This window comes from Talpa occidentalis, unplaced genomic scaffold, assembly GCF_014898055.3.
Source record: "Talpa occidentalis isolate TD23 unplaced genomic scaffold, MPIMG_talOcc4v2.1 talOcc4.17, whole genome shotgun sequence".
Classification (NCBI taxonomy): domain Eukaryota; kingdom Metazoa; phylum Chordata; class Mammalia; order Eulipotyphla; family Talpidae; genus Talpa; species Talpa occidentalis.
The window spans coordinates 36,810,246-36,834,015 of NW_023601754.1; the positions used below are offsets into that span (position 1 = coordinate 36,810,246).

The 23,770-nt window shown below is 51.9% G+C and overlaps 1 protein-coding gene across 1 annotated transcript; it reads right to left on the reverse strand.

Moving 5' to 3' along the window:
- Positions 1 to 11,474: 11,474 nt before the first annotated feature.
- USB1 (U6 snRNA biogenesis phosphodiesterase 1) lies at positions 11,475 to 23,183 on the reverse strand. The gene is made up of 7 exons (XM_037516455.2): positions 23,062 to 23,183; positions 22,046 to 22,212; positions 19,743 to 19,926; positions 17,343 to 17,396; positions 14,166 to 14,271; positions 12,989 to 13,072; positions 11,475 to 12,486 (listed from the first exon to the last, which is right to left on the reverse strand). Exons 1-7 carry the CDS (start codon positions 23,133 to 23,135, stop codon positions 12,382 to 12,384), a joined length of 774 nt encoding a protein of 257 aa, XP_037372352.1. The 5' UTR covers positions 23,136 to 23,183; the 3' UTR covers positions 11,475 to 12,381.
- Positions 23,184 to 23,770: the final 587 nt, after the last annotated feature.

The window sequence follows — 23,770 nt, forward strand, 5'->3', positions numbered from 1 at the left end:
TGTCCGCCCAACTTCATAGACCTTCAGGGATCCAGGACTGTCATCCTTCCTCAGTGGCATGAGCCCTCGTGGCTGTGATGCGCACATTTCTTGGCTCATTTCTGCAAAGACATCAGAGAGATGGCCGGGGACAAAGGTGCAGTAGGAGTGCCAGCCACCAGCCGCCATGCAAGTGCCCCTTCTGCAGCCCAGGTCCTCACGGGGGCGATTCAATTATGGAGAACATTGTGCTGGGTTCCTCCTAATTGGTGAGTCACTGATTTGAGGCCAGTGGTGAGGTTTTCCAGGGACAAAGTGAATTGTTTCGGCAGTGAGTTGATGAGTCTGTTGTTCGGCCTGACTTTTTCCATCAAGTGATAGATTTCTGGAGATGGTTCTGGGCAAAGCTTTCTCCCAAAGTAATGAAGTTGGGGATGGTCCTTAAGCCTAGTTCTGTAGCTGCTTGTTTTCTACTGGGTTGTCAGAAAAGTCATAACACATTTTTGCATAGAAAAAATACTTTTCCGGGCCTCCCCTGATGGCACAGTGGTTAAGCGCTGGGCTGCGAAGCTGCCCGCAGCCTCTGCAGCGCCTGTTCGATCCCTGGCCACTGGCGAAGGTCCCACATGGCACACAGACCTTTCCTGTCACGCCTGCTGTTCCCCTCATCAGTGTGTTTCGTCAGTCTGCCTGTTCTGCTCCCGGCTCTGACTCTGGTGAATTCTCTCACCCTCCCGCGCTTCTGACTGTACCCAGTGCTTGTATAAATAAATAAATTAATCTTTAGAAAAAATACTTTTCCGACAACCCAATAATTCGCCTCTCCAGGAACCAGGATCACCTCCAAAAGTTCTTGTGATATTCTGGATACTTCTTGTTCCTATAATGAGAGCAAGGTGAACCAGAGGGAATGGGTGATTGTTGCAGAGAGAGTTTAAGAGAGGGAGAAAGTTGTGGGGAATCAAGTAAGGGAAAGAGATTAATAAGACTGGCAAAGTCTCGCTGGCAGGTTCCAAATAAAAATCATTGGGGCCAGATGATTTATTTATGGAAATAGTATATTTCTAGGTATCTGATGGCTGACGGTGACCAAAAAATGCTAATTTCGAGGGTGGGGAAAGGATTTGTGGGAGGTGTTCCATGTGCCCTTGCGCTGGGGCCGAGAAATCAGGCTGGGAGGGGCAGTGGACTTTTCCATTCATGTCAGGGATACCCAGGGAACCTCTGGTGACCTGGGGTCTTACATTGGGTTTAATTACAGATGAGTGTGATGGACAAGTGTACGTTCCCAGAAAGGCACGTGTGGCAGGATTATGGTGGGAACAGACATGACCCTTGTGAAGAGAGACTGGAAGAGGGGCAAGCATTTTCTCATCAGGGGCAATTGTCCAGTTTAAAATAGTGGAGGGCCTCCCTGGTGGTGCAAGGGGCTAAGCACAGCACTGTGAAGCTATCCACAGCCTCTGTAGAACGAGTTCGATCCCTGGCCATCCAGGGAGCTACCCACATGGCACATCAGACCTCTCCTGTCTTGCCCGCTGCTCCCCTCAGCAGTGTATTTCAGTTAATCTGCCTGTTCTGTTCCCCCACTCTGTCTCTGGTGAATCCTCTCATCCCCCTGCACCTCTGATCTGTTGCCCAGTTCTTGTATGCATGAATGAATAAATCTTAAAAAAAGAAAAAAATAAAATAAAATAGTGTGGGGGGAAAAAAGGGAGAATTATGGCAAAATAAATCTTCCAATTGCTTTCAGGGGTCTGGGATGTGCCCACAGGAAGGGAGCACAGCACCAGCAGCCTGGGACATGACAGGAGGTGGTAACTAGTTCAGCCCAACCCTGCCAAAGATTCTGTGGGCAAAACTGACTTGCTGAGGGGCAAGTGGGGGTGACCAAGTAGGAGGAGAGCTGGAACTCTTAATCTTAGGGGCAGGAAAATGAAGGTGAAGGCTCATCTCTGGTGAGAAAAAGTCCCAGTGAAGGCAGGGACTGATCATGGGAAGGGGTGGAGGGTTTCAGGGGGTGGGGTGGGATTGGGGTGTATCTCTAGGCTAATGGTGAAGGTGAAGAAGCAGGTGGAAACAGGAAACACCCAGGTGGGTCTTGTTCTGAGGCCTTGGGGGGAACCTGACATGAGCTACTTGTCCTCAGGTCTTAGGGCAGCTGTCTGCTTCAGGCTGTCATCTGCTTCTAGAAGCTCTTGCTAGAGCCTCAGTTTGAGATCTCCTGGGATACTTCTCCAGTCCGAATGCTCCTGTATTTCTTTACTTGAGAACTCAAAGTCCAGGTTGAGCATCTGTGATACAGCAATGTCAGCAATGATTACAAAGGTAGGAGGAGCCATCTATCTGGCTCAAATTAGTTTTCCAGTGGTGGCATTTCGAGAATACCCAGTCATCTGCTGGTGTGTTGTGTAAAGGATGATCACGACTTTCTAAAGTGGGCTACCCTGGTTGCACAGGCGGTTGAGCACAGCGCCGTGAAGCTATCCACAGCCTCTGCAGTATGGGTTCGATCCTGGCCAGCTGGCGAGATACCCACATGGAGCGTCAGACCTCTCCTGTCTTGCCCACTGCTCCCCTCAGCAGTGTGTTTCAGTCCTTCTGCCTGTTCTGTTCCCCACTCTGTCTCTGGTGAATCCTCTCACCCCCCACACCTCTGGCCTGTACTCCAGTTCTTATATAAATAAATAAATCTTTTTTTTTTTTTTTAAAGACTTTCTAAAGGGAAGGCAGTCAAGGGAAGCCTTGTCTTATTGACTATAGGATTGAGTGTTACTAACCCTTGACAGTATCAAGGGAATGGGAATTGTTAAGTTAGAAATTTTCCCTAGACAAGATGAATGAGTTGTCCTCACGGGCCTTCCTGTGATCATTTCCAAGAGGGGTGGTTTATGCCGAGATAGGGGAGGGTCTGAGAGCTGGGTCAGGGAAAGTCCAGTTCTTCAGGGAGCAGCCAGCTCCATCTTAAGGCTGCTGTTGGTTCTTTCCATGCGCCTGATGACTAGAAATGGCACGGCAGTGGTGGGGTCATTGGCTAACACGTTGCCTTTTTCGTTTCCCATATTATTGTACCAATGAAATGTGACCCTTGGTCACTAGAGATGGTAGAGGGGATGCCCCAAGCAGGTACTGTTTGTTTCAGGAACACGTCAGCCACTGCTATCACTGGGGCAATTCAGCAGGGGCAGCCTCTAACCATTAGGAAGCATGACAACGAGAGTGAGTCCGTATTGGTAGCCTGGTGATTTGGGGAAGCACTACCAAGCAGTGCAGGAAGCTTCCCTTCCTCACCTCACCTTTCCAAGGTTATGTTTCTGGCAGTTGAGGCCAGCGGTGGCTGCTTGGTCCAAATAAAAGCTAAAGGGTCCAGTCAGGGGCCTCCCCGGTGGTGCAGCGGTTGAGCGCTGGGCTGCGAAGTTGCCCGCAGCCTCTGCAGCACCAGTTCGATCCCCGGCCGCTGGTGAGGGTCCCACATGGCGCGCAGACCTCTCCTGCCGCCCGCTGCTCCCCTCAGCAGTGTACTTCGGTCCTTCTGCCTGCTCTGCTCCCCGCTCTGGCTCTGGTGAATTCTCTCACCCTCCCGCGCTTCTGACTGTGCCCAGTGCTTGTGTAAATAAATAAATAAATCTTAAAAAAAAAAGGGTCCAGTCCAGTGTTTGCCTAATAGATTCGACATTCCATCCCTTCTGTGGGAAATCACGTCCTAGAAACCAGACACAAGAGCTAGACTTAGGAGCTCCCGGGCAGCCGTCTCGGTGTTTCCAAAGTCCATCTGAATGGACGGAACTTCCAGTTTTCCCCTGTCCAGTTCTTTCTGAACCTGAAGCTGTTATTCGGGTCTCTTTCTGGGTTTCCTTAGGAGTCATCCTGAATGATGTTCTCCCTCAAGGGAAGGAGACTGATCTCACCGGGGGATCCTGGGGCCTTGAAATGGGAAGCGGGATAACCTATAGCTTAGCAACTGCTTGGGTTTCTTAGGTGTTTGGGGCAGAGGCTGCTTGTTTGGCATATGTCTCTGCCACACTGTTCCCACCTCCCCATCTGAATTTGTTGTGCTATCTCCCTGAGGTTGTCTTTTTTTTTTTTTTAATCAGCACATAGCAAGTTTACCTAGGAAAAGAGAAAATGGAAAGAGAACGCCTGCATTGACACAGGAGGCCAGTGAGCTACCTGTCACTCAGTTCTAACTCCAGTGATCTGCTGGGATAATAAAATGCCTCTAAAAGTTCTGCTATTCAGGTGGAGTCCCTTTTGGACTGGGCAACCAGCTGCTTGGCTGTTTCCTTAATATACCAGAACCTTGCACTACCCCCAAGGCACAGTGGCGATCAATAGAAATTTAACCTTTATTTGCTCTGCTCTTGAGCAAGCCGGAATGGGAGCAATGAACTCGGCTGCCTGGGTTGATTTGACATTTGGCAGGGCTCCACATCCTGGGGCTTTATGTTGATCAGCGATGGCTTAGCCAGCCTGGAAGGGCCCATCCTCCTGATGGTGGGAGCCACTGACTTGAAGAGTGAGGTCAACTTGGAGGAAGGGGTTTTCTGATCAACCTAGCCTAGGACAGGATAATGATCTAGTGTTAATGACACCGTGGTGGGGCTTTCCATCAGTAGATAAAGAAAGCGGGTTAGGGGTTGACAAAGAGGTACAATAAAGTGAGGAAAAGAGAGTAGGAAGATTCCATCAGATGTCAGCAAGGTGTGAAAGTGCCGTGCATTTTCATTAAGCGATAGGGTCTGTGCAGCAGGACACTCGTGTCATCTGCATGACCTGGTTCTAATCAGGGGTGGTTTGGATGAGTTTGGGGGTTGCAGCCATGGCTCACTGGCAAGGGGAATATGCCTTAGCTATGGGGTTGAAGGTCACACTGTAACATCCCAGAGGTCCTGGGTCTCCATTTTGCTTCTGATACCCCTCCCAGGCCATGACCCGTTGTCCATGCACAAACCAAGATAAAAAGCAAAGAAAGAGTCATGGGGAAGTCCAAGGGTGGGAGGTGAGCATGGAGAGTGCTGAAAATTCTCAACAGCATCTTTGGATAGGGTGACCCAGACTTCTGGGTCTGGAGGTATCTCCTTCATCATGGCAAGAGGAGAAAGGCAATCCTGGAGAAACCAGGGATCTACATTCTATGGTACTCTATGAGTTCCAAAGTTCAGGGACAGAAAAATGTTGGAAGAGTAGAGGCTTGTCTGTGGAGATGATTTTTTTAAAAGATTTATTTATTTATGCATCCAAGAACTGGGGTACAGGCCAGAGGTGTGGGGGGTGAGAGGATTCACCAGAGTCAGAGTGGAGAGCAGAACAGGCAGACTGACTGAGGGGAGCAGCGGGCAAGTCAGGAGAGGTGTGCAGTGCCGTGTGGGTCACCTCCCTGGCCGGGGATCGAACTTGTGCTGCAGTGGCTGCGGACACCTTCATAGTGCTGCGTCTTAACCCCCTGCACCACCAGGGAGGCCCTGAAGATGTTTTTTTTTTTTTTACCTGAAGCTGAAATACCATGTCCCAGATACCAGATGAGAAGATACCAGATGAGTTTTGTCTCTGGCCACCTGGTGGCCCTTTCTTACTAATGCCTTAAGAAGGTGTTCAGTGTCCAAAAGGAGGTCATTTACACATTGGATGGAAATAGAATCTCCTGGGAATTTTAAGCCCCTAAAATTGGCATTTAGGGTGCTGGAGAAGTAGGTAGCAGGCTTAGTAAATCCATGGAGCGTATCAGTGCAGGTGTATTGTGGGTTACTCCAGGTGAAGACAAACAAGAATTGGGGTTCTTTATGAAGGGGGACTATGACATAAGGGGGATCACAACTAAGGACAGTGCATGACCGGGGGTGGGAGAAATAGCAGGGAGGCTCGTATTTGGATTAGGCACCAAGTCAAATCTGGGTTTGATGATTTTGATAGATCTCAGACCTGGAATCACTGAGATCCTTGCCCGTTGGGCTGTTTGTTCCAAAATGGGAGGCTTGCATGGCCTGGAGCTGGGACTGGAAGTATTTAGTCTAGTAAACCTGTTATTGTACTGAGCCCCTCGATTTCTTCTGGCTTTAAGTGATACTGAGGAATCCTCAGGAGGGGCATGGAAGGATCGATTTCTACCTTGAGGGGTTCTGCCTCCACTTGTGTCCAACTTGGGTGGAGTTTTCTGTCCATGAAGAAGAGAGAATTCTGTCTAACAGTCGATTTAGATCTGCAGTGAAGTAGAAGTTTGTTTGAAAGGAACCAAGGGACTCAGGGGAGAGTCAGAGACTCCCTAGAAGTCCTTCAGGGGCACAATGAGCTTTTAATACTCCAGTTCATGAGAAGATTCCTTCCTAGCAGTTCTGCTGGGTAGATTAGAACCGAGAAGGAAGCTGTGCTGAGCTTAGGAGGTCCTAGGGAATTATTGGAGGCAAGTCATGAGGAACAGCAAAACCTGCCACTGGTAAAGTTTGGTGATGCCAAGCAAGGAGGAGGTGATGATAGGGTAGAATATGCTGACCTTCAATGGCCTGGCTACTTTTCCTGCCAGTTTACTGGCAGTTAAGAGCACTGGATATTTAGTTTACTGGCAGTTAAGAGCACTGGATATTTACTTCCCTGGAGGAGAATCACCATTTTCTGATGAGGTGGGGACTCAAGACTTTTCCCCTCCCCTCGAGGTCTGATCCAGTGTCGTTCCAATTGCTGACAATTTCTGCACGTGTCCCGATCCATGGGAGGCTGTGATTTTGAAGTCTGCATAGATGAAATTTCTCAGCTCTTTCCAGCTGTTTTAATTGAAACCCTATAAGCTTGTGCTGTGGACTTCCCAGCTTTTTGGAAATACTATCTTCATAATGTTGGGCTAATAATATCTGGAGTTCAGACTCATTCTTATTTTGCCAGCTAATATTATTTCTCAATAATGTCTCATGGAGCTCCGGTAAGAGACCATTTACAAAGCTTGCTGCCAGATAGGGACTATTTGGGAAGTCAGTTCCGGCCCCAGATGCTCTTTCCGTTTTTATACTAAAAGAATGGAGATTTTGGTTCAGCATTGCAAGTTGCGGTCAATAGCTGCCAGTCACATCACCAGAAGCCAGTCAGGCCCGCCATGTTGCTTTTGTTGATGGCCTTGATTAGACACAGCTTCATCTCTTTGTTGTCTACAGTCTTGAATACATAACCCATCACTTTGGATGGAAGAGGTCCTACTTATTTTCCTTTTACTTCCCTCCATTTATGATGGGAATCAGGGGGGCCTGAGACCCCCCAAAATCTTCAGGAATAGTGTGCCTGGGGTCTCCTCAAACCAAAGGGAGGCATCTCCAGGGCCAGCCACTAGGTGGATGAGTCAATAAAATTGGAGAATCTGGAACGTATGCTTCCAGAAAAATCCTAAATGGCTCAATGAATCGTTCCCTTTTTGGGGGGAGGGAGCTCAGGAAAGTCCTTGCTGGTGGATGTAGAAATTCTGATGAGGCTGAGGTTCAAATGTTAGTTCTTCTTTTGGCCTCACAAGAACAGGTGGCAGCTGCACCTGGGCTCACCTCTAAGAGATGGGGGTCCAGCAAGCCTTACAGTGACAAGGAATTGAGGGCCAGGGGGTACCGTGGTGAAGGACATTCTGGGAGAGGATGGAGATAGGAGAACTGAGGAGGAATACGGGTGTGGTGAAGGGCTTTAGGCATTTTACTGGGTCAGATATTTCTCTCTGAAAACATTAAGAACATCAGTGGTTTCAATTAGGTTTGAATTATTTAGCTGCTTTTTGACAACTTCACACCAAGGTGAAGAGTACCTTCAGACCAGGTACTTCAGGGATCTTTGCTCACTTTTGCCCTGGGGCTCCCCTTAGATGGACTAATTTGAGCTTATCCCAAGAGCCCCACAGGGCTATTGTAGATCAAAAGGGTTTTAAGCAAAGTTTTGCAATGGGTTTTAAGCAAAGTTTTGCAATGAGAAGGCTCACCAGACAGTGGGCAGTGTTAGGGTGGAGAAGCATCTAGTCTGCAGGAGCCTGGGAAGGAGAGGGTTCTGTGGGTTGAGAGCTCCGTGATCTTGACAAATGGTTCTTGTGAGCTCTGGGGACCGAGAATCCTAGGACTCTGTGCAGGCTTTTCCTAAAAGTAAGCAGCCTCTTATAATCAGAAAAACTTAGTGCTCTAACCCAACCTGTTACCTGGGACCCAGCCTCTTAGAAAGAGACACGGCGGACTCTAACCTGACCTGGACTCCTCTGAAACTCTGCAGAGTTTGAATCTGCAGTATATTCAGAATGGAAGTATGTCCTAAGAACAGGAATCTGTGCAGTCAGGTTCACCACCAGATACTCAGACCAGTAAGCAGACTGGGTGGATATAGGGGTCTCCGTGCACGTGGGGAGGCCTGGTTGTTGCACCTGAGAATTCCGATGTAGATCCAAGCCTCAGCACTGAAAATAAACAAATAAATGAGACGTATAGTTGGACATACATTAAAGTGGTGAAGATAGATTAAAAAAAAAAAAGTGAAAAGCCTACTGGCATAGGGCAAGAGAGGCCTGTATAAAACTGGACCCAAGTCGCAATACATCCAGAACAAGTGGGGGTTTATAGCTCAAGAGCAGGTGGCAGAAGGTGTGGGGGGGGATGCAAAGTGACCAAGAGGAGACCTGAGTCTGAGGGGTTCGGGCAGAAGTGATCAGACATCACCGGGGAAATCCTTGCTGACCCGAAGCAGCAGGATTCTTGCTAAAATCAGAAAAAAAACCCTATATTCTAGAAGGAAGTATGGGGTAGAGATGGCTTGTTGGGGAAGAGACTCAGGTGGGGAGCCTGACTAAAGTTTGGTCAAGCAAAGAATCTTCTTCAGCACAGATGGAGGACATCCGCTGGCAGAATGTCCTCAGGGAGAGGAAGTGGGAGCTTAGAGAAAAGGTTGGGCAGGGTCATCTGTTTCCACCGACTCTTTTCTCTGTGGGGTCCTTCATTGGGGAAATGCATTTCATTTGGAAATTTCCCTTTCAGGAAATGGACAATGGTTATCAGAAATGGATAACTGGGCTATCTCGGTTGAACTGAAAGCATTGCGATCTTTTGTGATTTCTTTTAACCAATTAGAAAACAACAACAACAACAACAACAACAAAACCAAGCTTGAGTTGAAGGGGTTCCTCAGTAAAGGACCAGGGCCTTGTGGACTTCTCTCAGACGCCTGTGGGGGGGAGTTGGTCCTTGCTTTCTCTCTACCTGAGGTTCGTTTTAGGGGGGCAAACCCTGCCTTAAGGTATTGGTCCCAGAGATTGGCTGGGGCCCCTCCCGGTAGCCCAGTGCTCCTGGGTGGGTCTGTTGATGGGTCACAGGGTCTGTGGGTCCCCAGCACCTAAGGCCTGTGGGGACTGGTGGGACCCAGTGTGTGAACTCCGGCCCTTTGGTCAACCAGCTTTAAACATGCACATTTAAAGTAGTTTCTGCTGTATTGTTTCATCTAGACCCCAACTCCCCACCCCCTTTCTCTTGGGGACCTTTGCATTAAACCCCAGCTGGGTTGTTTCAAAGCACAGCTCCACTCTGAGACGCTGATGGGGTGTGAGGGGCTCTACAGAAAATTCTGGTTTAGAAGCCAGGCCACTGGATTCCTTCCTAATTCCTTCCTACTAATTTACGGGAGCAATCTCTGCAAGTTATTTCTCCTCTTTGGGTTTATCTCCCCACTGGTAAATGGAAGGTTCTAGCTCAGGTAGTAGCCCAGGCCCCTTGCAAAGGAAGGGCGTGTAGGCTGGCACCCGCCCAGGGCCCCACCCCCACCCGGCCACCCCCGCGGCCCCTCTGGCTCTGGTACCAAGACGAGGAGGAATAAACAAACAAGCGAGGTGATTTCCCTCTTCCTTGGAAACAAAGCCGGGGTGGTCTGGAGAGGCGTGCGGAGGGCGCCACGAGTGCCAGGTGGAAATGGGCCAAGCAGGCCAGAGATGATGGTTTCCCTGCCCCGCAGCAACATCTGAGGACGCCGAGGCCAGATGTGTTGATTTTGCACGCTCCCCGGTGCGAGCGCACCCCCATCCAGGGCGCCCCTTCATCCCGCGCCAGCCCGCCTCGGGGTGCACCGCAGCCGGCCCCGTGGGCTGCTGGCCGCGAGCACATCTCCTCTTAAGGAAGAGCCGCGGCTGGAGCGCGGTCCGCGCGCGCCGCCCCGCGCGGCACACTCCGGGCTGGGCGCGCGCCAAGTGCCTGCGCCCGGCCGCCCCGGCGCGGCCCGGCCCCTTCCCCTCGGTGGATCTCCTGCTTCCTTCCGCCATCGCCACCTTCCCTTCTCCATGGCAGGGCCAGCTATTGATCTTGGCCCGTGTCTCAAAGTTGCTGCGCTCTAATTCCATCCGGGGCCGCGTCCTCTCGGGGGTGGGCGTCGGGGGGCGGCCGTGCGTCCTCCTGGGTGGGTTCGAGGTGGAGCTTCTCACCTCCCCACCCCAGCCCCCTCCCAGGAAGAGCCAGGGCCCGGGGGAGACCGGTGGCGGTGGCGGTGGTGAGGAAATCAGGTGATCTGCGGCCACAGACCCTGCCTTGTGGGCGCCGGGCTCCCATCCCGCTGTTGCAGGAAACTGGGTGGGTTTGCCGGCACTCGTAGTCTGAGAAACGCAACGTTGGGGATGGGGATTCCCACTCTGCCTCTCCTCTCTCCTTCTCCCCTCCTGCCTCCCGTGGAGAGCATCCAGACACCCCCCACACACCCCCCCAGCGACTGCGAGGGTGGGGCGCATCTGATTCACCCACTGTCCAGTTCAGGGCCTGGCAGAGGTGTCAGTGCCGGCTGCACAGAGGGTTTTGGGTGTCCCTGACAGGCCAGGGAGGATGCCTGGCTTCTCCCTCTCTGGTGTGACCTTTGGACCCTCTTAAGAGTTGAATCAGCAGATCAATGCAGTGGGGGTCCAGGACAAAGCAGAGTGTGATTTCTCCGGTCTTTCAGGCAGCAACTGGGAGCTTGCTCCAGGGTGCAGGGGTGCGGAAGGCAGGCTGGGAGCCACAGCCAGGAGCCCCTATGCTGCCTGTTGGGGTAGAAGGGGAGAGCAGCCAGACCTGGGGCCTGGTGGGTGGGGGCCGCAGGGGGTGAGGATAGGGCGGGGCTGGGCCCTTATCTCTGACTCCTCAGGTGACCCCAAGCAAGTCAGGTAACCAATACTGTAGAAGCAGAACAATCATTTCTACCCAGCTTCCTTTTGGGGGTGGAGGGGTGAAACTGGGAGGACCAGATGAGGAGATCCCAGGAAGGACTCTGGAAGTGGTACAGCAGCACGAGGGCTAGCAGTCTGGCGCTTACATGGATGATGAGGTTGTAGCCAAGGCCCAGCTAGAGTGATCTGTGCATCTTCTCTGCTCAACAGGCCTGACACCCCCACGTTTTACCACAGCATCATTCAGGCTGCTCAAGGCCACCTGAGAAACCCTAACCAAGATTCCCACGAGTCCCCCCCAAATTGTGAAGCATAGCTGGGGAAGTTGGGGGCAGAGGAAAGTCATCTTTTCACAGAGTTGAGTACAGGATGTCCACAACAAAATCCAAAGTAAAAACGGCAATTTTTATTTGTCGATCATCATTGAAAACTGTAACATAAAAATGTCTTCATTCATCACCAGAAAGCCAGATGGCTACTGGAGAGGGCTGTTTGCTCTTGTGAGAACTTAATGAAAAAATAAAACTCCTGTGTCACACCCGCCCCCTCCCCCCAACCCCCCATCCCTCAGAAGGCCTGCAGGCCAAGGCAGGCTGCAGGGAGCAGCAGGGGGAGAACCTGCTGGGGGAAGGTGTGTCTCTGCCTCTTTGGGAAACCTGGTTGGAAGCCAGAGGTCACAGCGTTGGAGGCCTGGCTCTAAGCCACCTGCCTGGCCAAAACGAAACATCTGCTCACATCTCCCCTGGTGGGGGGCGAGTAGGAGCAAGGAAGGGAGAAAACTGATGCTGAATCACAAATTAGCACCCTGTACCTTGGCCCTGAAGTGGCCTCCCGGGCAGAGGAGGGGGTGTGGCTAAAAGTAAATAAATAAAAGTACCATGCTTTGAGGAAGGAGGGTGAAGTATCCACACAAGCATGCTGTGTCCTAGCATGAAGATGAACAAAAACCATGGTCTGAGGCCAGTGGCTTCAAAATGCAAACAGTGGCCGGGGGGAAGGGTTACTGGAGGGTCTACAGTGCGGATTCTGGCTGAGGAAGGGTGGGCTCGCCCCTGGAGCAAAATTTTTTTTTTTTTGCAAAACCATCACAAGAGCAAGAACTAGGAAGTCCAGGCTGCCCTCTACTGGTGACTTCTGGGAATGACCATGACCCAGCAGCACTGACTTGCCACCAATGAGCAAGGGTGGCTACGTGGTAGAAAGAGGGGAGTGGCCACCCCTCAGGCCAGGGGAAGGCTGGGAGCAACCCCATTCATTTGATCAGGTTCCTCTATCTCTGCTTGGCCTCACTTCAAAGGCAGGGAGAAGAACTTGTTCCCAGACTTGCAGCGCACCTGCTCGGCGTGCACACGCAGTAGTGTCTCCGAGTCCTCAAACTCGTCCACGAGTTCCTTAAACAGGAGCCAGGAGAAGAGAGTCACACTGAGGGGAATCAGCCTCCCCAAGCCCCCCCCCCCCAACCCAGTTTCATCTGCAATACTTGGCCAGGCCCCTGTGGGCACGCAAGCCTTTGACCTCTGGGAAAGGGGCTGGGACTTAGGGGGAGGCCTGTAGCATCCCTTTAGATCAGTGTTCCACGAAGGAGCTTCCCCAAATTTAACATGCACATGAATCCCTACAGATCTTGTTAAAATACATTTTTTAAAATGCTTATTAGGTCTGGGCTGGGTCCACAGAGTCTGTATTGCTAATAAGCTCCCAGGTGATGCAGATGCAGCTGGGCCAGACCCCAAGGTAAGGGGTGAGGGTCTCCTGCCAGGGGAGTTATTGCCCTGGAGTTCAGGTGGGCCTGCCTAAGCCTCAGGGTGAATCAGTTCCCCACCCACTCCCCACCCTCTAGCCCATCACCTCTGGGGTTCAGTACCCCCCCTATGCTCCTATCCTGGGATTCACCTGTAGCTCCCGCAGGCACTGTGCTTCCAGCTGGAGACGGGCATCCCCCACGCACCAGGCCAGGCTGATGTGGAAGGAGGGGTTCTGTGGAGGAAGGGTGGGGATCGGGGGTCCATCAGGTCTATGGGAGAATTGCCATGGTATTGTGGTCCCTACCGGATCCCCAGCCTGCTCCATAGGATTGGGGTTCCCGGAGTTGATCCCAAGCACCCGCTGCAGATAAAAGAGCCCAGGGTGGGTCCTTGGTATGGGCTGAATTGAGTCCCCCCACCAAATGCATATATTGAAGGTGGAGATGGGGCACCTGGAAGGTGATTAGGTTGAGAGCAGGTCCTGAGGATGGAGCTCTGGCGACAGGATTAGCACCTTATAAAAAGAGACACAGAGACCTTGCTCTCTCCCCATCTTGTGGAGCCACGGGAAAAACACAGCTGTCTGCCAGCCAGGAAGAAGCCTCACTAGAGACCGACTGTGATGGCACCTAAATCTTGGACTTCTAGGCTCCAGGACTGCGAGAAAATACATTTCTGTGTGTAAGCCACCCCCTCCAAGCTGTTTTGCTAAGTTCTCAGCGGCTTTCCTTTAAAAGGGCATCAAAACTAGGACACGTGAGCGAACCCAGGCTCTGAGTCTATTTTCTGATCTAGAAGATTCTAATGGAGGCCATGCTTTTGAAGATGAACAAAATCCAAAATTTCTAAAACTAAAAGGAAAACAAACATCTCCATACGAAGCCATACTTCTATAACCACAGGTTGGTTTACAGAACAAACCAAGGAAAACCAATGGCTCCTTAAAGCCTTGATATTCCACTCGGAGCTCATGTACCCCCGGCGGGGACTGGGCCAGGAGCAGGGAGGTATGTGAAGCTACATCTCTTCTGGAGAGTCAATTTCCAGAAAAAATATTGGAGAAAATGACTTTTTAAGAAATATAAAAGTGAACATGGTGCCATTATGGGGCATAAGCCCGGTGCATATGAACATGTGACACGGGACTTCTAAGGAATGCTGGGCTCTGGGTGGGCGGCTTCTCCGCGCCACACCTCGGAGCCCTCATCTCCCCAAGGGTGTGCGCTTCGCCTGGGAAAGGGCTCGTTTGTCTTCCTTGAGACTGGTTCTGTTCCGGCTGTAGTGGGCCCATGGAGAAAAAGCCCCCATCCCCCCAGGATCATTACCTCGTAGAAAGTGGCGAGGTCAAATTCCTCCATCACTCTGTCCACCTCTGAAACCAGGTCCAGGAACTGGGCATGCCCTGAGGTGACCTCGAGCCCAACAAAGGTCCTGGGGGGGCATGAGATGCAGCCTCTGAGAACATACGCTGGGGCAGAGGATGGACAGACAGACAGACACACAGGCCATGACGTCTTACCTCATTTCCCAGAAAGTCCTTTTCCTGCTTTCTGAGCTCTGTTCCCTCCTGTCTGCAAATCTTCCTTCCTTGGTTTTAACCGTCCCTCCTTCCTCCCCAGGAAGGGGGAGGAGACTTAGCCCCTGAACCCCAGAGGCTTCTGCATTCACGCTTCCATCATCTCCATCCTTCATCCTTCCTCCAGGGCTGGGCTGGGGCACCAGCAACCCGCCCATAGCCCATCAGCAGGCAGAGGTGCTCCCTCAGCTTTAGAAACCCTGCCTGCGCCCTGCTCAGCCACTATCCAGCGCATCCTCAGTAAAGCTGCTTTAAAGATGACTAGTCTTGGTTTCCTTGCAAAGTCTCTACTTCCTCTCAACCCCCTTCCCAGGGACTGCTCTCTCATCGAAGCTGCCCACGGCCTCCAGGTCACCTAGGGCTGTGAGTACTTCTCTGTCCTTACCTGGGAGGCTCAGCGGTATCTGACAGTGCGGACTCTCCCCACCTCAAAACCCTTTTCTCTTCCAAGACACCACACACTGCCCGGCGCTGGGCTGACTGTTCCTCAGGCTGCCCTGTCCGGTCTCCCCTGCTGCCGTCTCTTCGCTCCAACCTCCATGTGGCCTCAGCTCATCCCAGCCCTCTCTTCTCCTGCACCCCAGCCCTCCAGCAGCCACGCTCACCCTGCCCTGCTTTCAACCTTGGGCGAGGACTCCCAGATCTCTACCTGCTGCGAGCAATCTCCTGTGCCCCCGGTTGTATGTGTGACATTTCCACCCGGGGGTCTAATGGGCAGTCCCTAAGAGGGACACAGTAGAGCTTCTAATGTGATTCCCCCTGAGGTGGCTCCCATCCCAGAAAACCAGGCTGCTTGTGCAAACCCCAAACCCAGGAATCTACAGCTGAGCTAGATCAATGTGGTCCATTTGTATGTGGGTTTCTTTCCCCAAAATATTAACAAAATTTGATTTGAGGTCTAGTGTTACCAATGCGTATCATATCTACATGTTTTGTATCATATATGACAATACTGAGGCAGGTACAGATGGTTCATCTTGTAAACAGAGGGTGTCAAAAAGTAGAGTCTAGTATACTGTTAGTATATGACTCATGATTTTTTAAAAAAGATTTATGTATGCATACAAAAACTGGGGTACAGGCCAGAGGCATGGGGGGCAATGAGAAGATTCACCAGAGACAGACTGGGAAGCAGAACAGTCAGACTGACCGAAATCCACTGCTGAGGGGAGCAGCGGGCAAGACAGGAGAGGTCTGCTGTGCATGTGGGTGGCCAGGGATTGAACTCGCACTGCAGTGGCTGCAGATAGCTTCATAGGTTGCGTCTTAACCCCTTGCGCCACCAAGGAGGCCCTCTTATGATTTTCTTAATAACCTTTTCTTTTTTCTAGCTCACTTTATTCTAAGAATACTGCCTATAATACATGTAACATACAAGGTATGTGTTAACTGTTTTTGTTATTGGTAAAGCTTCCAGTCAAGAGCAGGCTATCACCAGCTACATTTTGGGGGAAGTCAAAAGTTATGCTTAGATTGTTGGCTGTGCAGAGGGGGTAGGTTATCAGTGCCCCTTACCCCCTAGTTGTTAAGGGTCAACTGCACTTTGATTCTTCCCTTTACTTGGCACAGATGGAATCACTTGATTCCAGTTGATTCCACCTCTAGTATCTCAAGAACGTGTCTACTTCTTGACTCCTGACTTCCATCCCCCAACTCCAAGCCGCTCACCTGCCTCCTCTCTGCTCTCCTTGCATCCATCCTGCCTTCCTTCCAACTTTTCTCCGCTCAGGGGTCAGCCAGGCTGACAGGTACAGACCTGATCGGATCACGCTCCACTCTGTTCGGATCCTTCCAACGGCTTCCATTACACTGAACATCCCAGTTCCTTACCGTGACCTTGAAGGCCCTGCATTAGCTAACCCTGCCCAACTCCTGGCCTGCTGCTCTCCCATGCTCCCCAGGTTCCATTTCATCGGCCTCCTCAGACAAGCCCCGCTCTCTCCAGCCTCTGGGTCCCTTCACTTCCTGTGTCCTCTTCTTGTGGGCCCTTGCAGCCACCTTCCTGGTGCCCTCCTTGGGCACCGCTCCTGACTCATGTCACACGATAGTTATTAATGATCTCATGTACTTGTTTGTTATCTGTCTCCCCTGCCTAAGGGGGTGCAGGGATGGTGCCCAGCTTTTCACTGCTGAATCTGTGGTACACAGCATGCTTTCAGAGGTGCCAGAAGTCGGGAGTGGATCGGACAGGGAAGCTTGGTTTGAAGTCTCGATAGACCTATATATTCACCTAATATTTGTTACTTTTGAATACGTGTGTCTAATCTAAGCCTCACAACTGCGCAGTGAGGGCTGTGTCGAGGGCAAGGGTGAGCTGGCGTGGAAATGGGAAGGCATGGGGGTGAAGATATGAGTTAAGCGCTTAACTGGGGAGAGAGATTCCAAGATGTTTTGCTCTGTATCTTCCCCTCCCCTCATGTTCCCCAAGTTACTCTTCTTAATGAAAGGTTCAGATTTGGAAACAGCTGCCTTTGTAGTCAGAGAGTTGGTTAAAAAACACACAAACAGGGCCTCCCCTGGTGGCACAGCAGTTGAGCGCTGGGCTGCGAAGCTGCCCGCAGCCTCTGCAGCGCCGGTTCGATCCCTGGTCACCGGCGAGGGTCCCACATGGCACGACAGACCTCTCCTGCCATGTCTGCTGCTCCCCTCAGCAGTGTATTTTGGTCCTTCTGCCTGTCCTGCTCCCCGCTCTGGCTCTGGTGAATTCTCTCACCCTCCTGCGCTTCTGACTACCCAGTGCTTGTATAAATAAATAAATAATCTAGAAAAAAGAAAACAAAAACAAAAACAAAAACAAAAACAAAAACCCACACAAACAAAAATCTGGGACAGACAAGGCCAGGAGCAAAGACCCCCACTCTCCTCCCATCTTTATGCCAAAGGATCTTTTTCAGGAAGTGACTCAGGCAGAGAGGGGGGGACCCACCTGGTTTTCTCTTGATTGGTATATATCTTTACCCGGTTGGCAATAAAGAAGAATCTGAAATTCAGAAGAAGCAAGACCACATTTTTAGGATAGATAATATCACTTGCTTTCCTGTTCTCCGGTTTGCAGAGGGCTTGGGACTTCTTCTCCTTCATAACCTCATGAACCGACTTCTGTAACACATCTCTTACACATATGTACGTACACACACGTATATGTGTGGATCTCCTATTGGTTTTGTTTCTCGGGAGTACCCTGACTAATACATAACACCCCTCTGGTAACTTGCTGTTATAGGACTGCTTTCCATTTTGGGGGTCTCTACAACCCTACTTCAGGGGTGGCAGCTGCCCCAGGCCTACATTCCCTCAGGTGCAGGAACAGCATCAAAGGTACATTGCCCACTCTCAGTCCTCTGGGCCTACCCAGACACACCTGAAGAGAGGCCAGCTGGCCTGGCTTCACTCAGGACACAGGCACAGGCAGGGAACACTGTGCCCCAGCAGGGCAGCGTCCGGGGAGGCCAACCCAGTGGGCCAGGTGCTGTTCTCTGGTCCTCAAGTGAGTAAGAGACCAAGTCACCTCCACGGCCCCTTACCCCCAGGAACAATATCTCTTGTAATGGCTTTCAGGTGAAGTTTCCAGAAGTCCCAGCAAGGGGCCTGCCAGTTAAAGAGCCGCTGCATGCAGGAAGCCTGAAGCAGGGCTAAGTTCCGCCGGGGGGCTTAGCTCACTCAGGCTCAGTGCAGATACGGTTGGCCAGAAAGTCATGTTTACCATTTTAATGTGGCCCACGAATCGGGCTGGCATTCCGTCTTTGTGTGGGGGGCATGGCTAGAGGCAGGGCAGATGAAGCATGCTCAAGTAGAGGAGGGAGGGTTCTGTTCACTCTTCACTTGCAAAGGGAGTGCATGTTAGCCAAGCCAGGCTGATCAGATTCATTGAGTGAATTTTGCTGAAGGTGTTAGGAAAGAGGGCTGTTTCTAGGTTGGCAGCCTTGAAGCCCAGAGAGGCTGCTGGCCGCCTTTGCTGTTATGAGAACGAAGGCAACACCCAGAAGGGCAGGGCCTAGATGGTGAGGGGCCATCTGATAGTTTCTGGCCACCCCCCAACCCTGCCCACCTCTCCCTCATGCTTGGAGCCAGTGCTACCTCTGCACTTTAGTTATCCTTGCCTTTGAACTCCCCCTCAGAGTGAGCCTTTTTGGGGGTGGTATTTCTGGCACCTGCAGTGAAGAGTCCTGATGCACACAGTAAACCGGGCCATTCATATGTCAAGGTTAACAGCTGGGGGCTTAATATTAGGACAGTTTCCCGTGATGTCATGGGACATGAGAAAGTAACTTGGGAAGGGCTGGTAAGATGAGATGGTGCCCAAGGTCTGTGCCAATCCTACAGGAGGGGGGAAATTGATGATTGTGATTTTGAAAGTTTTTTCCACATTACTTTAAAAAAGAAAAAAAATCTTGAAAGCTTGTGCCTTTACAATCTTGAAATATAAAAATACTGCAGTATACAGCTTATAAGGACATACAACATTTTGCACATATCAGAATATTGCCTAAGGCCTCTTGAGCTGTGGGGCAGGCCTTAGCCTGGGAGACCTCCATTTTTCTCTTCCACACACATCTATACATCAGGCTTTTGTGCAGTGCCTCATTTGCTGCAAGGGCTCTGCAGATCAGGCCCGACCAACATTCAGGGGATCCAGAGGGTGATTCCTGGGCTCCCTCTCTCCTTAATCATTCAACATCTACTTGTGATTCCTACGGAAAGCAATACACCTGGAGAAAAGGTGTGGGGTGATTCAGAGAGAAGTTATAATCCTGGGCCTGGAGGAACTAGGGCTCCAAAGAGGAGAGAGATACAGGAATGACTGGGAGGCGTGGGATGAGCACTAGGGACGTAAATAACCACAGACTGGGTAATCCAGGGGACTGAGGGGTTCTGGGGTAAGTGCCCATTGGGAGAACCTCAGTGAAGGAGGTTTGGGTCTGGCCTGTCTAGGAGGAAAGGCATTTCTGGTAGGAAGATGCTTGAAGTAGTTAAGGATAAAGAAGGCGAGGCTAGCACAGAAGCTGGGTCTGATTCCGACCCTTTGCTAAGCTCACACTGAGGGCACACCATGACCTAGTTTTACCCTCACAGTCTCCTCGGAGGCAGCCACGCCACCCCATGACCTGTACCCCAAGGGCTCAGAGGCTTCCAGAGCTTGCATGGTGTGTGCATGTTCAGCGTCAGACAGATGGCAGGATGCCCAGGAGATGGCCAGCATCCTCACCTCTAAGTTGGCCTGCTTTTTGGCCACTATGGCCCACACCTACATCCCCACGGCCACTCAGGAAAAGAGGGGTCTTGGAGGATTGGAGGAAGAGAGCAGAGGGAAGGCCCAGGCACTTACCTCTGGCAGGAGGCCATGCGGTCCTTCAGGGCCTGAATAAAGGGGAGGATCCAGTGATGGCGCAGGACCACGCTCTGGGACAGGCTGACGTGGAACGCCCCCATCCTCACCAGCCGGGGCACGCAGGTCTGTGCACGGGGCAGCAGCACGTCTAGCAGGTCCAGGAACTCCTCCCCGGCTTCATCTGAAGGGAAGGTGGGGGGGTCATTCTCTTAGCCAGGGGGACAGAGCTGAATGAAGAAGCCCAGAAGGCAGAGAAAGACTTTGTTACTCTGGGACTTAGGAGAAAATTACTTAGAGAGGACTCTGTGCCTACATATTCTAGTAGGTGATTATGGAGATAGAAGTCACACACATATGCTCACTGCAAAGAACGAAAGTAAAAAAGAAATCTGCAAGGGAGAAAGCAGGGGCCCTGACACCCTATCCCTAGAGCAGTGCCTTCCAAACTATTGTTTTCTACATGGGCCATTAGTAAAGCAAACTTGCATGCATACCTGCAATACACTTTTATTTATTTATAAATCAGAAACATGCTATTCTACAATTATATGCTACAAAAAAGTACACTCTCAAGAACAGGCAATTTTAAAGATGAGATAAAAATACATAAAAACATGTGCGAATACTTTTCTTCTCACCCCCCAGGGATCATCCTGACCTCTCCTTGGGGCACATACACTCCACTTTCAAGATCATTGCTTGAGAGATAAAGACTATCAAACTTGGGTGCCTATTTCCCCCACCTTTTCTCAGGGCAAATACTTAAGTATGTATTTTGTGTGTTAAAAAAGACAACCACATATCATGCAAACTTCTTCCACTGGCTTTTTTCATAAATACTGTGTGTTGATAGCTTTCCTTTCAGTACCAAGGGCAAGTTCATGGTCACAGCTCCATAATAAGCCATCACCAGAAACAGTGCATTTTTTTAAATCAGTCTCCTGTTAGACATTCAGATCCCTCTGATAGACGTTTCTTTTTTCCTTTTCTTTTTTATAAGACAGGGTATTCCTCTTTCTTCACAAAGACCCTGTAATGACTACCATTGTATTTTATTTATTTATTTATTTATTTATTTATTTATTTATTTATTTATTTATACATATAAGCACTGGGTATAGTCAGAAGTGTGGGAGGGTGAGAGAATTCACCAGAGCCAGAGCGGAGAACAGAACAGGCAGAATGATGAAATACACTGTTGAGGGGAGCAGTGGGCGGCAGGAGAGGTCTGCATGCCATGTGGGACCCTCACCCGGCAGCTGGGGATCGAACCAGCGCTGCAGAGGCTGCGGGCAGCTTCACAACCCAGCGCTCAACTGCTGCATCACTGGGGAGGCCCCATTGTATTTTTTTTAAAGATTGATTTATTTATGAAAACAAGAACCGGGGTACAGGCCAGAGCTGTGGGGGGTGAGAGGATTGACCAGAAACAGAGTGGGGAGCAGAACAGGTAGACTGAAATACACTGCTGAGGGGAGCAGCGGGCGAGACAGGAGAGGTCTGCTGCGCCATGTGGGTAGCTCCCTGGCTAGGGATCGAACCCTGCTGCAGTGGCTGTGGACAGCTTCATAAGTTGCATCTTAACCCCTTGTGCCACCAGGGAGGCCCCCACCATGCTGCTCAATTTTCCAAAATGCCCTGGTGAACAGGCAGTGTGGAGAATCACTCCTATCATGTGGATGGGGAAATGCAGACCTGGGTATTACCTGAGCAAACACAGCAGCAAGAGCCACTGTTTATCCTGTGTTTTGTGCTAAGAACTTGACATCAATCATATACCTTAACCTCTACAGAAGTCCTAGGCAACAGGTATGATCATTATCCTCATTATAGAGATGAGGAAACTGAGGTTCTTAAAAAGCTAGTATCGCGCCAAAGGGCAACAGAGCAGAGGGTAGGGAAGTGAGGGCTGACACAGAAGCCTGGCATTTACTAGCTGCCACTTGCTCTTTAGGGCTGGGGTGGGACTTGAACCCCCCAACACCTAGATTCCTCTTAGCTAAGCAGCTGTACCCTACATGGCCTTGACACTTGCCCTAGACTTTCCTTGACTTGCCATGAGCAGGGAGACCATTTATACCCAGTTAATAAAAAATGTTTCAGGCAATGAATTCAAAACTGAAATCAAGTCTACAGAAAAATCCCCCAATTCCTGAAACTCATTCTAGCTCTACTGAGTCACTGGCTTTCCCACCACCAAGGTCAGAGGTTTCTGGCTTCTCCCTCCTGGTCTGGGCCAGCTTCCTCCCATCAGGAGATACCTACCGGTCCCAGCCACTTGCCTTTCACATCCTACTCACAAGGTATATAGACGTGAGTGGCCCAGTTACCCCGCTCGTGGGGAAAGGTGCGCACCCGGCCCCCGTGTTTTGCACTGTCGTCCTCGGGCCCCTCCTCAGTGCCTGGGAACATGTGCAGCACGCTGTCGGGTAATGGCAGCCTCTGGCTGGGAAGGGGGCTCTGAGCACTGCAAGAGAGAAAAAGAAAATGAGCACATATTTATGCTCCTTGCATCCTCCACCTCTGCACACCCAACCAAAGTCTATTTCCAGCCAAGTGCTGTGGCAGCCTCTAGATAACCACAAAGCTCTTTCCCCAGAATTCTCTCCTGGGGTCTCCCAACCACGTGGGGACAAGTCCTTAGCCGGGAGCATGGTCCCCAGGGAAACAACTGGACAGGCAGCAACATATGCTTCAGAGGCACTTCCTAGCTCTGAGGTCTTGGGCTAGTCATGTGCCTTTAGGGGGGCCTCGTTTCCTCATCCACATAGTGTACTTCTACCTGCTGAAGTTTTTGCAAGATCAGTGGAGACACTGCTTGAAAAGCACTCAGCAGGCATAAGACCTGGCCCTTCAGAGAGGAAGCTACATAAGTAAGAGACTTGGATGGTTCTGTTCACTTGCTGAGTTTCCAGCCTCAAGCCTAGGGCATAGTGGGTTCTCAGTGAATACTTATTGGATGAATGAAAAAGCCCTCCAAAACGCTTTAACGACGACTACAGCAACTGTATCCAATAAGGAGAGAGATCTAGGGTGCTACAGAGCTGTGTACCCGGAGATAGTGGGCCAGTCTCCGGGGCTGAACCCAAACCCAGCCTCCTGCCTCCTCACTTTGACCTAGCCAGGTGGAAGCACTCTGGCGCTGTGTCCAGGGGCGTCCTCGGCCTCCTCCTTCCCCAGCTGCGCCCCCTTTTCCTCGCTGCGCCCCCTTTTCATTCCCTCGCCAGGCGCTCCGCACCCTGCCCCCAATCCCTCCCGAAGCTCACGCGGACCCGAACCCACACCAGAAAGCCCGCCTCGCCCCTCACCGACTGACCAGGCTCGGGCCCCTGCCTCCGCCTCATCCTCGGAGTCGCTGCTGCTGTAGCCCACCAGGGGCGCCGCGCTCATGGGGCCTCCTGGTCTTCCAGGCCGACCCGCCCGCACCGCGGCCGTGGGCTCCGGGCTGCCGCCGCCGGAAGCGTCCGCCAGGGGGCGGGGCCTGGGCTAGGCCCGCCCAGGGGCGTGGTCTGGGCGTGGCTGGCGGGACCTGCGCGCAGACGGTCCCCACCCGGGCTCGGCCGCCGGCCGGTGCGCTGCGCGCCGAGGTCCCCCCGCAGCCGCCCGCGCCCCCCGCCCCTCGGGCCTCGTGTGCCCGTCTCACAGGTCACTCTGGGCCCGGCCCTCTGTCCGCGGCTCCGTGTGCATCCCGGGGGCTGGACTCCCAGCCCGGACCGTCCCCGGGTCAGCGGTCAGGACACTGGACCCAGCGGAGACCCCGGCTCTCCGGGCCGGGCGGGGGGCGCAGTCCCGGAGCCCCCTCGTCTAACCTGCCCAGAGCCCGAGCCCGGAGGCGCCTCTCCTGAGAGTCCCCGAGCGGCCGGGAGACCTGGGGGTTCCACCTGGCCTGCAGGTGCTGCGGTCGGACGGGGCGGAGCAGCCCCGGCGCCTCTCCTCCGGGGCCGGGCGGGGCTCTCCGGGGCGCAGCGCCCTTCCCCGGCGGACCTGGGCGCGCCGGCCGGCGACGGGAGCGCCTCCCCGCGCGC

What these genes read in the sequence shown, in the direction of transcription:
- USB1 (XM_037516455.2), bottom strand. Translation starts at nt 23,135, where the DNA reads ATGAGCGCGGCGCCCCTGGTGGGCTACAGCAGCAGCGACTCCGAGGAT. An exon ending in ACCAATCAAGAGAAAACCAG is followed by an intron (nt 14,272 to 17,342) that starts GTGGGTCCCCCC and finishes ATGCCCCCCCAG; the next exon opens with GACCTTTGTTGGGCTCGAGG. An exon ending in ACCTCGCCACTTTCTACGAG is followed by an intron (nt 13,073 to 14,165) that starts GTAATGATCCTG and finishes CTTCCTCCACAG; the next exon opens with AACCCCTCCTTCCACATCAG.